The 14,118-nt window shown below is 39.5% G+C and overlaps 1 protein-coding gene across 1 annotated transcript; it reads right to left on the reverse strand.

Annotated features, from left to right (window-relative positions):
* Positions 1-548: 548 nt before the first annotated feature.
* CLEC3A (C-type lectin domain family 3 member A) lies at positions 549-7,726 on the reverse strand. The gene is made up of 3 exons (XM_075039371.1): positions 7,512-7,726; positions 5,286-5,366; positions 549-2,146 (listed from the first exon to the last, which is right to left on the reverse strand). The coding sequence occupies exons 1-3, from the start codon at positions 7,693-7,695 to the stop codon at positions 1,755-1,757; spliced, it is 657 nt and encodes a 218-aa protein (XP_074895472.1). The 5' UTR covers positions 7,696-7,726; the 3' UTR covers positions 549-1,754.
* Between the last annotated feature and the right edge of the window lie 6,392 nt (positions 7,727-14,118).

A 14,118-nucleotide genomic window follows, 5' to 3' on the forward strand; every position in this document is an offset into this window, starting at 1 on the left:
TTAAAGGTAAACAAGTTCTGGAATTTGTGGTGAATTTTCAATTTGACTGTAACTGTAGGGATATGCTGAGATACTGACCTATTTCAGACAAGCCAGAGGTAAAGATGCCATACAAAATTACTGCAGACTTTTAATCATATTAAAATGTAGGTAAAAGGAGTATTGATCCCAAACTTAGCAAAGGTTGGTAGATTTTGAAAGAAAATTGGAGATATTTGGGAACTTTTTGCCCCTTTATTTTAACTCAGGAGCTAAGTGAGAGAATTCAGAAGCAGGCCAATTTTACAAAAACATTAAGTGTTGGAAAATGAAATTAAGTACAACACATTACAATTGTGCATTGAACAGTTGCATCTCATACAGAACTTAGGCAAGCAGGGATCCAAATTTTGTCCTGTGGCATGTAGGTACACTAGTAAAAATTAAAAGTATAGTATAATGTGCCCAAAGATGGTACCCCTTTTGAATCCTCAAGAAACGTCCTAGCAAAGAATGGCCTTCACATGGAAGCATAAGCTGTCGAAAACAATACTACAATTAAATACCAGTAATCATAAATTTATTGCATAATTTAAGAAAATCTTGCACAACTAAAAGATAAAAAGTAGGAATTAGCCTCCAAGCAGCAATATATTTAAATATCTAAATGAAATTCCTTTACACAAGAGAGAAACTGCTATTTATAACATGAAGGCAAATCTCTATTGTGAGGTTAAGAACAGCAAAAAATAACCAGCGCATTTTACTTCATTTTCAAATGTCAGGAGTTAAATTGGGAAAATTTGCATGTGGCTAAATGAGCTGTGGTTTGGGCCCACTCTTTTGTGCCAATCAGGTGTGCTGCAAGCCGTGTGGAAAGAGGTGAATGAGCCGTGATGTTGTGCCCATGAAGGGGATCCTTCCTCTCTGCTTGTGCTTTCAGGCATTGTTATTGTCTGAATTACAAAGCCTCTCTCTGATCCTGCAGGAGAGAAGGCTTTTGCACTTCTTAAGACGTTACATAGTAGAGGTATGATCTAGTCTCAGGCTGGTTTCTTCTATGGGAATGTTCCAAACAACATCTAATATTTAACCATAATTGAGACGTTTAGAAGCAAACATGTTCAGACTAACTTATGTTTTAGAACAGCTACTTCCTCCATTTTCTAGCAGTTTATCACTTTTAACTCCATGTAGCTCAAAAATTAACATCAGATTTTTCTGTTTTATTTGGCTTTCTTAACCCATAGGTAAAACTCTTGGTCACAGATCCATCCTGTTAAATTCTGTAAGGATGATGGCCATTTTTCACAGGAGCTCACATAATCCCAAAGTCCCTCTTAAGTACTGGAACTGAAAGGATCCCTACACCTCATACTGGCACATGTCACGATACAGCAATCTTTTGTAAACTTCCAATAAATTCACTAGAATTCTGAGTTCAATACTATCCTACCATAGAGATACAAAGTACAGAAATAGGAGGTGAATTCCAGCAACCCGAACATCAGGCTGAAATAACATGCCAAAATATGAAACAATGTAGGTCAAAACTTACAATATATTCCTGTACATAATGAGAGCACTCACTTAACATAACATTTTTAGCATCTGAATAGAAAATAAATTAATAGAGAAAACTTCTGTTTCAGGAAAGAGTGAGTACAATGCAGGAGATGGATATTTTTAACTCGCCACTAAGTGGGAGGGGTTACTAACAAGCAAAACTGCATGTTAATAACCCAAAACATAGTAATGGTCATTTGTATATGTAATTATGGGATCAGAAATTCACAAATATATCTTTTGGCAGTACGACAGACTTCATCCACCCACTTGCCTTGTGACGACTGAGAAAAAAAGACACAGTTTTCACGCTTCCCCCCATTTGGTTGGGCGCGATCCCAATTGAAGTACTGTAGAGCCATGCCATTAACATCAACAAATTTCCCTTCATTTATCATGTCATTGACACCCAACCAAAACTCAGACACTCTAGGCATACTTTTCTTGCCATAATCTCGAAGAGTGTTTGTTTCATCGTTATTCCTTGGGATAGCCAGTGTCCCTCCCTTGGCTATGCAGTCTTCGTTGGCTTCATGAAAATGTTTGGTGCCTTCTGATACAAGGTAGCACTTCTTATGGGCCTTTGTCCCACGAAGACAAACTGTGAATAGATATTGGTTTGCATGTTCAGTAAAAGCTTGGGCTATAGCTTTGAATAATGTTTCCTAAAATGGTAATCTTCTAAAGGTATGTTGGGAATTAAGCAGACGAGTCCCTCAGCAAGTGAAAGGGTCTTGCCTCCACAGAGTGGGCCTGAAAGTAGCAGTAGGATCAGACTTTCCTGCTATTCATCCCGTTTCCGTAGGACCTTGTATGCAGCCAGCATGTTGGCGTGCCTTTGGGGAATCTGAACAGACTGCTCACAGGCACTCTGCAAAGCACCTAGGACTACAAGAGATGGCCAAAAGCAGAGCATGCTCTTACAGCTGCTCCAGAGAAAAGGAAGGGTAGACATAGCTGTGATATTAACACCATGAAGTGCTTTGGAGATTCTTTCCTGTGTTTATGCTGATAAACCTCAGGCATGATCTTGAGCCCCAGATTCCCTCCAGCAATGTAATTCTCTCAAGGGTTTTTTTTATTTTGCTGTTTCAGAATGCTAAAATATAACCCAGGCCTGTTGTCAGTGTATCTTACATCACCTTTTAGCAAATAGTCCTGCCTTCACACATTTTTACCTTATTTCATCAGTCTTAAAATGGAATGGATGAGGTATGGATGTTTGTATTGTTGGCAGATGTGAGTTGGTCATCAGGAAATCTATACTTGGCTTCATAGTAGAGAGAGAGAGATCTAAAGGTCTTTTCATATTTATGATGTTTAAGTGCCAAAGAAAAGTAAAGTTTTATGAATTAACTAAGCCTAGTTCCTAGCAAACAAAGGCAGGACAGAAAAGAGCTATTTTAAATGTGTCCTGCTCACGTGAAAAATATTGTTTTGAAATTTATAACACAAATCTCTGTCTGGATGATTGATAAAAGTATATTTTCACCTGCAGAAGAGTACACATTCACCTCTTCAGTTCTTAATTTCTGGTCTTTCCAGAAAAGTCTATCCCTTCAAACTCTAAATTCAAATGAGATAAAGTGCCTTCAATTTATAAAGACTTTCAAAAAGTGTACACTTATTACTGAGCTTGCATGACAATCTGAGTTAAATAATCTAAACATTTGCATTTATAAATCTGTTTGCTTTTAGTTCTACTGGAACATACCAGGGAAGTCTTGATGTAAAGTCCAAATATACTAGAACATTAATTTGGCATATGCTCTGTAACTGGAATTGCCTTGCAGAACTGCTGTCAGAGTTCTTCCAGTCCAAGGTCTGTGTGGGCAGGCTTGCAGGAGTGACTCCTTAAAATTTGCTTTCCAGCTCTCCTAATACAGATATGTGAAAAACTGATTCTCCTAAGGAAAATACTTGCAAGAAGAGAACTCTCCATGAAGGAGTGTTCCTTCTCGGCTGCAGAAGGTAGCAAAGGCCTTTAATAAACTCCTGTAACAATTATTTTTAGAATCCTGCATGGGACTACTTCCAGATTATTTCATTTATTGCTTAAACTCATCTTGTACTTATATTAGAAATATTATCGTGAAACAATATGAACATCTTCTGTCCTGATGTTTTCTATAATCTGTTTCTAATTCCTGTCATCTGTTCTTGTAAAAAAAGTAATTATGTATCTGATCAACAGGATATGGAAATCCACTTTGGACCATATCCTGTATGTTTCGGTTTTTAAGTATTTCCAGTTGTAGTATTCATTGCATTCCTTAGCTGCATTTTCAGGGTCATCATTTTATATTAGGGCTTATCCTTCAAATTTTAACCTTTCCAACTGCTAATGGCCAAAGAAAAGTAATGAATATATTTGCTAAATGTTGAATTCTTTAACAAATTTATATTCATGGGAAAGGTCAGAGAGACCTTATCTACTTCAACAATGCTGCAGTAATGGTGGAGACTGGCCCTCTTTAGGGAGAAAGTATGTGCTGCTAAAAGGCATGTAGCAACATTTCATGGTATGTAGAAAGGAGACCTAGGAAATTCAAGCAAAAGAAGAAATCAGATTGTAATGTGTGTCTTGGAAATGTCCATAAGCTAAAAAAGCAGCTCCTTTTTCAAGTATCACAAGGTCATTAATAAATGCAGTCAGAGCTAGAGGGGTGATAGATCTCTTTTTGCCAAATTTAGAATCCAGTTGAACAGTGTGGGTTCTGAATTTAGAATATAGCTCAGAATAAGTTTTGAGGATAGAAAATCTCCCAGATCTGGTTTCTTTTCTAAGCCAGTGCATGATTACTCTCAAGCTCCTTCTGGAAGCAATACAAGAATTACTTTTAAACAAGAGTTACTTGTCTAGCACAGGCTCCCTCTTTTAAGAAACCTCTAAAGTCTTCTTATAAGAAATTTAAAATAAAAATATTTTGTAAAGCTCAAAAAGCTCTATGTAACCCGAGATGTAAAACAGGGCAACCCAGATATTACCATGCCGAAGGAAAATATGTTCTGTTTCATGTGAATGATGTAATTTCCTCTGTAGTGTCCTCTTGTACATGTTTAAATGCCAAGTTTTGTGTCAACAACTGTGAAAAAGCACAACTGTCTAGTTGGTGCATGTGTATTTACCCTTCTTGTTTTGTTTGGAAATTTCCATCTGGCTATTTAAATACTTAAAGGACTCTGCACATTTGATACAGGATATTTCTGAACTCACACTGGGTATTACTTTGAAGTTTCATGGCAACATTCACATTTGAATGTCACGAACTGCACCCTTTAAAAAGGCTCAGTCCTTTTACCTTCCTTTTGGGATATTCTCAACCTTTTCCATGAATATTTTTGCCTTGTGAGCCCCTGTTCATATCAAAGCTGGGGACCTAACTCATTGACCCTCCAACTTAAACTCTGAAACCCAGCAACCCTCATTGTGTTGCCTTTGATTATACCTAAAAATCACAGCTTGGGGTTGTGCATAGCAAAGACAAAAGTAGTTCTTGCTCCAGATTAGTTCTTGCTCTTAGTGAAGAATTGTCACTTGTACGCCATTAGTTCAGACTTGATTTTACTTGAATGCTTCCTTCAATGCTGGTCTCATCATTACAGCTATGGCATACCATGCCCTTAAGGTGTTTTATTTCTCAGTCACAAATCCCCATTAAAGAAAAGGATGGGTGTGAAGGAGAGAGGAAAGGCAGGGATAACTTTTGGAAGCCATTGACCAGTGTAAGCTGCTTTACCTGTCTGAAGTGCTTGCATTTCTTTCAGAGCATTTACTTCTCTCCACAATTTGTCAATCTGGGTCTTTAGGTCATCTTTTTCTTGAATAAAAGAAATATAGAGAAATGAACAGATACACACACGCAAATATATTTTTAAAATTATATGTTAAAAGCTGGTTCAAAATGTCATGGGTTTCTGCATTGCTGAGGTATGTTTTGATTTCTTTTAAAGATTTTTCCTTAATGAAAGGACTCCTGTAGGGTTCCTATAAAAAACAGGAGGAATGCACCTTTACCTTTCACCCTCATATTTTGAATCTCATTTTCAGTTGGACCGTATCCTAGTAACTGTTTGAAAACCATGGATTGTTGCAGCTGATCATTATTTTGCATGCTAGTATCTAATTTACGGCAAAACTTGCTTGTTTACTTTTGAACCTGTACACCGTAGTGTATATATATGACATACAAATAATAGCAGGGCACAAGTTGTGTTTATTCAAAGAAATGTTATTTCTGTGAGCATGAAAGTTTCACACAACTCTTGTTTTAACACAGTGAGGAACAACTAATATAATCCAACTTCACAGTCTGAATGCGGACAAGCTTGCTGAGCTGCAATTTCCCTCCCCAAGAGGAGCCTTCCTCTCTCTGTCAGTACAGAGAGGGCCTGGTAACTTCAGTCACACAAATTCAGGCTGAATCACCTTTTGTAGCACTTGCAAAAGCACCAAGAAGATGGTGGGACAAGAAAAGAAGCTGATTTGCACATAACTCCATTTTTGTGTCCTCTTTTCCATTCTTTTTACTTAATCATTATCATATTCCATCACCATCAAACAGCTAGCAGGCATGTTTCCATTGCACGAGATGACAATTTGACTGCAGCAGTAACCAGACCTTCAGAAGCCACAGTAATGAACATGAGGAATAAAGAAGTCCTTTCACACGTAGCAGAACTAACAGAACCACAGTTCCTACAGATCTGTGTTACATCACCTAATCCTGCAGCAGCACCCCAGAAAGCTCATCTCTTCTCCATATTCCCTACTGCCTCTGGGGATAACCCCAGCTGTCCTTCATGACTCCCTTGTTCCCCAAGGCAGGACTCCCAGTTCCCCAATCCATGTTACTCCCTGCAAGTCCCAGTTCACAAGAGCCCCTCTGTGTTCCTCTGCTTCCTGGAGGCAAAAAAGAGAACAAGCCGAGCTCCCGGTGCAACCTTTTCATAGTGGGACACTAATGCAGATTTTTTTTTTATTTTTTTTTTCCCCTCCATAAAATATTGGGAAACTTATCCTCAGGAACTCCATTCTTCTGCCAAATTGTTTTCAGGTTCAAAAGTTATTAGTGGAAGGTTGACAGACAAATGTGCTGGCAAAACAAATGTATAAGCAGCCTGTCGTTAAGACACCAAGCTTAAAACCACAGAGATTCAAAAGGAGAAGGAAGTGTATATATATATATATATATATATAACTGTATAGCTCCAGAGCAGTGTACTCATGTTGTACAATGGCTTTATCAAAGCTGCGGTTTTTTCATTGACTAGGAATTTAAATATTTGCCATTAGTGTAACCTCCATCATACCCTCTTTTATTAGAAATAAGTCTTTAAATTAAATACACAGACATTTCCAAACAACATTCAGCGGTTTTGTATTTGCTCTGTAAGCTTTGCTCTGGGAATTTACGCCTCATCTTTTTCTGCTAATTCTTTTTCATTAGTTTGACTTGCCATTTCACAGTACTTTTCACACCGGTAAAGCAATATTCCACAAATATTAGACAGACATTCTGTTAAAATTAGGAAATGGTACAAAACTCTGAACAATAACTCTTGGGAGACTGAATGTTTTATTCTGCTCTTTTCCACCATATGTACATAAATTTCCATTCTTCTAATCTTAGTCAATCTAACTATGTAACTAAGAGTGATCGGCCAGAGTCCTTGCTCAGCTGTACCTGTGAGTCCTAAATAATGTTGACAGAGATGAATAGGCATAACAGAGCAAAATATTTACAACTGTTATACAGCTCTATTTCCATAACTCATTCTGGCACCTTGGCTTTGCTAACTCACATAAAAATCTTTTAAAGGTGGATATAATAGAGACTCAAATGTCCTTTGTCAATAAGCATTTGTTCAATGTTAGTTTCTGGTTCATGCAATGTTATTTAAGTACATAGTAAACTTGTGTAGTCTATAAACTTCTATCCCTCCTCCCAGTTAAACCCCAGTACCTTTCACTCTACGTTTGCTGTGCTTCCTGGCTCTGAATTTGGAAGCCTGGCTGATGGTCTGATCCAGCAGTAGTATGCTTATGAGTAGAAAAATCATAAGTCCAGTTTGTGCCATGTCTCTCTTAAAAAACTTAAGAGAATCTCTTGAAGTTTCTTGTTTAGCAGCTACAAGAGCAAGTGACATAGACACATCTCAGTAGGGACTGACTGAGGTCAGTTTTATAAAAGTGTAGTGATAGGGTTGGCTGTACTCCTTGCTTACGAAATGTGTTTAAAACTTAAGCTGGCTGTAGCATAAGGCACTCCCTTGTTCTCACATCTCATCTGAAATTCCTATTTCCATTTTGAGTTTAGCTGGGGCAGGTTGCTTTTACAGAGGCTGGACCAGCACTGAACAGTGCACCAATTGCCACTAGTAAGTGCCATATCTCCTGGTTTAACTTTGAAGCCAAAATGTATGGAAAAGAAGATGGATGCTCAAAAACACATTGTGCAATGCCAGCCTCAAGGAGGGGTAGCCAAAAGATTTCTACGAATGTAACAGGCTCACCTAGCACGGCTCTGTCCCAAGATGGTTAAGTCATGACAATGGTCGTCATCTTATTTACACTGAAACAAAAAAAGAATGTCACCCCCTCAGTAAATGCAAACACTGCAGCTACACACACACAGAGTCTATATACATTGAGATCACAGTATGCAAGATGTGCATTTATTATTTTATGAATAGTTAATAAATGCCTACTAGATACGACTGCATTTCTGATTAAGAACAGTATGTGCTATCAGCAGGGACTAGTCAGGGGAACAAAAGATAGTGATACCCTTCTAAAGGTTCCCAAGTCCTGACTGTATGGTCAGAGGAAGAGTAAAGCACAAGATGCTTGAAGTAGGACAGTGTCTCTCTGGACTCTGGAGAGCTCTCTGCATTTGGATCTCTTCCATTTGCCCTTGGGCTCTGTTCAGTTTTGTGGGGCTGCCTTTTAACTGGGATTGCTGTAAGTGCTAGAACCTCTCACTGATTTTGGTGGACAACTGAAATTGTCACAATAATGTGCCCATCCATCACACTTTCCCCCCCCCCCCCCCCCCTTTTTTCTTTTTCCTTCCCCATACCCCAAGTAAGAGAGGGTTTGTTTAAAATATTGACACCGAAGTTATCATTGGGTGATGGGATCCTGACAGGCGCAGTTCATGCCATTCAGAGCTGTTGTTCCAGACATCTCTTTGCCATCTCTGCCTTGGTTACATTCTGCTTACAGTGCCAGATTTTTTCAGAACTGTAACAGCAAGAGACTTATTACTTTATTAAATAAAAGCTGAAATTTAGGGACATGCTGTCACACTACATGACTGCATACTGGCTTTTTCCAACCCCCACATACAGTCTAAAAGCACTTCAGTACTTATAATGTAAAACACACGTACACCATCTGTTTTGGATACCTTTAAACAACTAACTGTATTCTAATAATCTATAACTGGTAAGCATCTATTAATCATTACTTAATAAATTTTTCATAAATGCATCCTGATATAATAGAACTTGGTTTCAGTGGTCCTGCTTCAAAATATTGGAGTGTGTTATGTTGTGTAGGGAAATCTCTGGATCAACAATGTTAAGTCCTCAATGCTACTACAGAGCATAGCACAAGAGAGATGGTTATTACAGGGTCCCACCCACCCAGAACTGTCTAATAAATCACTCGCACAGCTGCACATTTCAGTACACAGTTAAATGTGGAAAGGACTGTCATTCCAACTGGCACACCAGAAACTGAAATGTGAGCTGTCAGAGAGGAAAACAAGGAGCTTTGCAAGGGTCTAGTTCAAAATTTAATCTGTCATTTAGAACTAACCCTAAGTTCAGGGTTGATCCATATTTTATCCTAGTGATATTGGGGCATCAATATAAGTTAATTAAAGGCAGACAACTGAATCAATAACTGCCTCCAGTTAGTTTTTCACTTGGTGCCTTCTCAGAGGTTGTGGAATTGCACATGGAGCTGATCCTGAACCACTGCAGCTTGTAGTCTGACATATTAAACTAGTGCTAATTTTGGGCTACCTTGGTAAGGGAGCTGTAAACCCCTGGAGCTTTTTCGTGTGGAGCTTAGCTGTCCCACAGGCTTTGAGAGAGGCAGGACCAGTAGCTGGGGTCAGAAAGAATTTTTGTGTGTTTAAGGGCTCAGTACCAGAATGTATTTGTTCCTGCTCCTAGGAACTTGAGTTTTCTAACACAGGCTTTCTTTTCTTCCTGTGAAATGAGTCTGACAGAAAAAGATTTGTACTCTACTGAGGCAAGCACACAAATCACTAGAAATGGAGATATAAAGAAAACACAGATTTGGTATTCTGAGAGTTCTTGGCCAAAAGCCTGAGTAAAAACTTGTGCTTTTTGAAGTATGCCATGTTATGTCCTTTTAAGAACAGACTGAAACTCTATTTTGAAATCTTCATCCACCTCATTCAGTAGTCTCTCTGACCATTTTACCAGTCTGTGAGTAGCTCAGCTGGACTTCACTCCTAAAACCTGAATCACAAAGCTGTCCTTACAGCTGACCAAAAGGGTATAGGGGCTTGTTTGTCTAGAATTTGTCTAGAGTACCTGAGAAATAGGTTTCACACTTATGACTGATCTATAGCAACTGAGGAAGCAAGTTTAACTTCTTGTATACAGTGTGTGGGCAGGAGAGTCAGAGAAGAGTCAAAATACTGCTAAGAAGACGTAAACTCCCAGTGCTACTCTGAGGAAGCAGGAAATGGAACCACATAGGAGGCCTAGAGTCTCACTGAAGTGAGTACCTGGTCTGTGTATCGTCTTGAAACCAGCATTACAATGTCATTTAGAGTTGTAAATTTTCTTTTACTAGCATAGTTATAGTAATGTAATACAGCCCAGAGAGTGAACACAGTTATATATGTGTAGAAGTAATTTTTCCTGGGATAAATTATTCCTCTTTCCATATCAGAATGTATTATACAAATACCACCCAGACTAGGATGGGATTGTGCTTTTTTTATTTACACCAGAGTAGTAGAACTTCTGCGTACAAACAAAATCGTGGTTTCTCTTGAAGTGCTTAGTTCACTTCAAAGCACTCTTGAAGTGCTTTGTTTGATAAGAAACATCTTGCAAAAGCCATAGCTGCTGTTATGCGCAGGCACCTGGGTTTTTGGCTCCTGTCTCTCCACCTCATTCCGTTTGCTTTCAGACAACTGAAGCATTCAGAGCATAAGCATCCTTTGGCAAAAGGTTTATTTCAGCTTCTCCACAGAGGCTCTTCAAGGTAAAAAGTCTATTCCCCTCAGAGACAGTTCTACCTTTATATGCTCCTGTAAACTAGCTCAGAAAAACTCTTCATACAGCTGTTTTTTCCTCTCCATTCTCAGCCGTCACTGGGTTTGTGGAAAGAACATGCAATTGGGCACAGACTACGAGAAGTTGGTGTGAGATGAGGACTGGATACTGGGCTGTGATCCTGAAGTAGGTCTGGCTGCAGAAGGGTTACATAGGGTTAAGATCCTATGTTAGGGGGATCATGTCCTTTACTTACCCCCTGAGGTAGTAGAGCTAAAAACACTATTTGTAAGAAAACATCTTTGAAGAAAATTAGTGCTTCAGTCTGCTGAAAAGCAAACTGCTCATATGTTCCTAGTAGACTGGCTATGTTTTGCTGAGACCTACAGTGCCCTCCATGCTTCAGAGCTACTTGTGTTGTGGCATCTTTGTCCAAATGGGAAACTGATGGGCTGTATTTCCTACTGAAATCACAGAACACCCCCCCCTCCCAGCATTTCAGTTGTGGAAAATTCAGTTCAGCACAGGATTTGAAAAAAAAAAAAAAAAGCTTGTACGTGGGTAATTATTTGCCCCTTCTACTTAGAGTATAAAGGGAAAATGAAAACTGATCAAGATGTTGCCAGGCTAAGGAATTTCAAGTGGGGCAATCTGAAGAGCCAGTATAGCCAACAAAAGTAGATAACACAAAGGATGCATCAGTCTTTATGATTGTCTCAATTGGTAAATGGGATCCACTGGTTGATTTTCATTTGTTTCAAGTAAATGTAACAAATTTTGCAAGTTCTGCTAGTCACAGATTATGTCGTGTGTGGAAAATTACTGTATGCTTGGTTTCTTTGGCCTTGAAAAATCTTGCAGTCTTTCTTAAGGATTTGATTGCAGTCCAACCAGGTATGAGGCAGGATTATGGCTGACATCCCAATACCAAAGTTATTTTGGGGAAATTTGTACAAACTGTATGTTTAGAAAAGGGCAGGACTAACCTTATGGTATGTGAGGTTTTGTGAAACTTATTAATAATATTTTGGGGGTTTGCAATCAGTTCAGGTTTTTTCCTGTCATGCTAATTTTCTCTTTTGAAAGGAAATTTTCCAGCTACAAGCAATCTGCTCTGTCCATTAGAATCAAAGGAGGTTCCTGGTTTATTGCAAAACCAGACTGCCCACCAGTGACCTGCACTGAATGTCACTGAGTGTTGAAATGAGGGCATTCATGTCGTCTTTGGATTAAGTGATGCTGCTACCCCAAATGCGTGCCTCACCTTTGCACTATGGCACTGATAATGGGATTGATCAATAAATAGGCTTCTCGAGGTGGTATTTTTCAGTTCCAAAGCTAGCTGTTACTACCTACAGGTCTGGTGCTTTTCAATTCCCATGCTGTAAATACAAGCTTCAAAAAAATGAAGAAACTGGAGATATAAATAATGTATGTGTACTGAAAAGATGCATCAGGGCAGTATTTTGAGGTTCTGGAATAAGTGCTTTTTGTATCTCTGATTTGGGGTCTTTGTCACAAAGCATCTCACAGCTGGGTCTTAGCAAGCAGAGAGGAGAGTAAACAATTTGCAAGAGGCAGCAGAAAGGCTTGTCTTGCATCTATCACACGTATTTAAGGCAAATATCGTTATCTTTCCTATGTGACCAAACTATCTCACCTGTACTCCTTTCATTCTCTTGTAATGGCAGGGAATATAGATTATAGGTTTTAAAGCTGAGAAAATACTGCTTATCAAAGTCAGAAGAAATTCAGAATTTAGAATAGATTCACCAAATCTACATGAAGCAATGTTAGCAAAGCCATTGCACTCTTTTTTTGGTTACCTATCCAATGCTGCTCTGCACTAATAAAGTTGCCTGCTTACTGTGTTCAGATATCTCAAAGGAATGGCACAGTTGCCAAATCCTTTTTACTTCAGGTCTTTAGCTGTAAAAATAAGTAGCTACTGAGTGTTTTACTGACTGTCATTGCCTATTTCTTTAGGCAGGAAGGACTCCAAAGAAATAGCTATTTCTTTAGAGATGAATGTTTTGATGGCTATGTGAAATGTGCAGAGAGAGCAAACCATAATCCCCCTCAAAACAGAGACTTTACAGATCAGCTGACTGTGTCATCTCTAAAGATAAGGGACTTTAGGAGAAAATTTAAAGCAGTTTCTTTGCAGTCCAGGTGCAAATAGAAGAGTTGAATGGGGTCTTTTAAAATGCTACTCCTGCGGACTTGGCAAAGTTTCCATGTTGGGAATTACTGGCAGCAGCTCAGTTTGTTTAGCCCTTGGGATGTCTGTGAGAATGTCTCTCTCTTTCTTTTGTAAACACAAATTACCTGTTGTGCTAATTTTTCTCCTGTAATGTTTACTGCCTTTTTTCTTCCTGGAAATGGTCTGAAAACATCCTGAGCATTTAATTTCTCTCTTTAAATATTTTATTTTTTATCATGACAGTCTCCCTAATATGAGGTTTTCCAGCTTCATATTAACATGATCTTAATAGGTTCTGCTCATCCTTACATGCGCCAGACAAAATGATTTGGACAAAGCCTTGATTTAGGCACTGTGAAGCTCTCTAGACAGTCTGAATTGCACATTCACAGGTTCATAGCAGGTTACAAACAGTGCAGCTTTGCATACTGCCAGTAGGGTCGGCCAGAGTGAGGATTACGTTTTGGCTTGTGTAGATATTTGTAGGATTTTCCTATACCAGATGGAAAATCGGACCTTCTCAGGAGCGTCGTCATGTCTCCCTTTGCTGGCTGCACTTCACCCAGGACTTGAAGGTTCTGCTCAGGGGCTGAGGCCTTCTGCTTCGCCAACCCAGAAACTCAAGTTCCCACCTCGTGTATGGCCATACGACCTCTGAGGTCCCCAACTCCTGCGCCGTGGCCCTTCTGCAGAGGTGCTCTCAGAGCTGCTGCTCCCACCCGGCTGGTGTGGCTGCCCACTGACAGGGAGATGCTTCACTCGGGGGCTGCCAGCCTGGCTTGGGGCAAGAAGCCAAGCCACGGCTCTGCAGTTCAAGGCTGTTACGGGATCTGCAAACAGCTTTTTTACCTTGCTTTACCATGGCTTAGAAGCAGCCCTACCCCCATCCACAGGCACGATCAGCTCAGGCACCAGGCCCCAGCGTTGGAAAACATGTGACGTAGTCCAAATAAAACGCTGTTCTTTAAAATGTAAAGGAAGTTTTTAGCTGCCTGGTCAGGAAGGAAAAATGGTACCTAATGGTTGGGAGATGTCTGCTTGTCTCTGCAGGCAGTGGGAAGTGTCCCTGCCTTGCTGGAGGCTGGGGAAGGGGCAGCTGGGGC

The sequence above is a fragment of the Buteo buteo genome, chromosome 11, assembly GCF_964188355.1.
Source record: "Buteo buteo chromosome 11, bButBut1.hap1.1, whole genome shotgun sequence".
Lineage (NCBI taxonomy): Eukaryota > Metazoa > Chordata > Aves > Accipitriformes > Accipitridae > Buteo > Buteo buteo.

Bases quoted from the DNA above. Each gene is read 5' to 3' on its own strand.
- CLEC3A (XM_075039371.1), bottom strand. From the start codon at position 7,695: ATGTCACTTGCTCTTGTAGCTGCTAAACAAGAAACTTCAAGAGATTCT. The intron at 5,367-7,511 runs GTACTGGGGTTT...CTTTTATTCAAG, and splicing joins CAGCAAACGTAGAGTGAAAG to AAAAAGATGACCTAAAGACC. The intron at 2,147-5,285 runs GTAAAGCAGCTT...ATCTATTCACAG, and splicing joins AATGCAAGCACTTCAGACAG to TTTGTCTTCGTGGGACAAAG.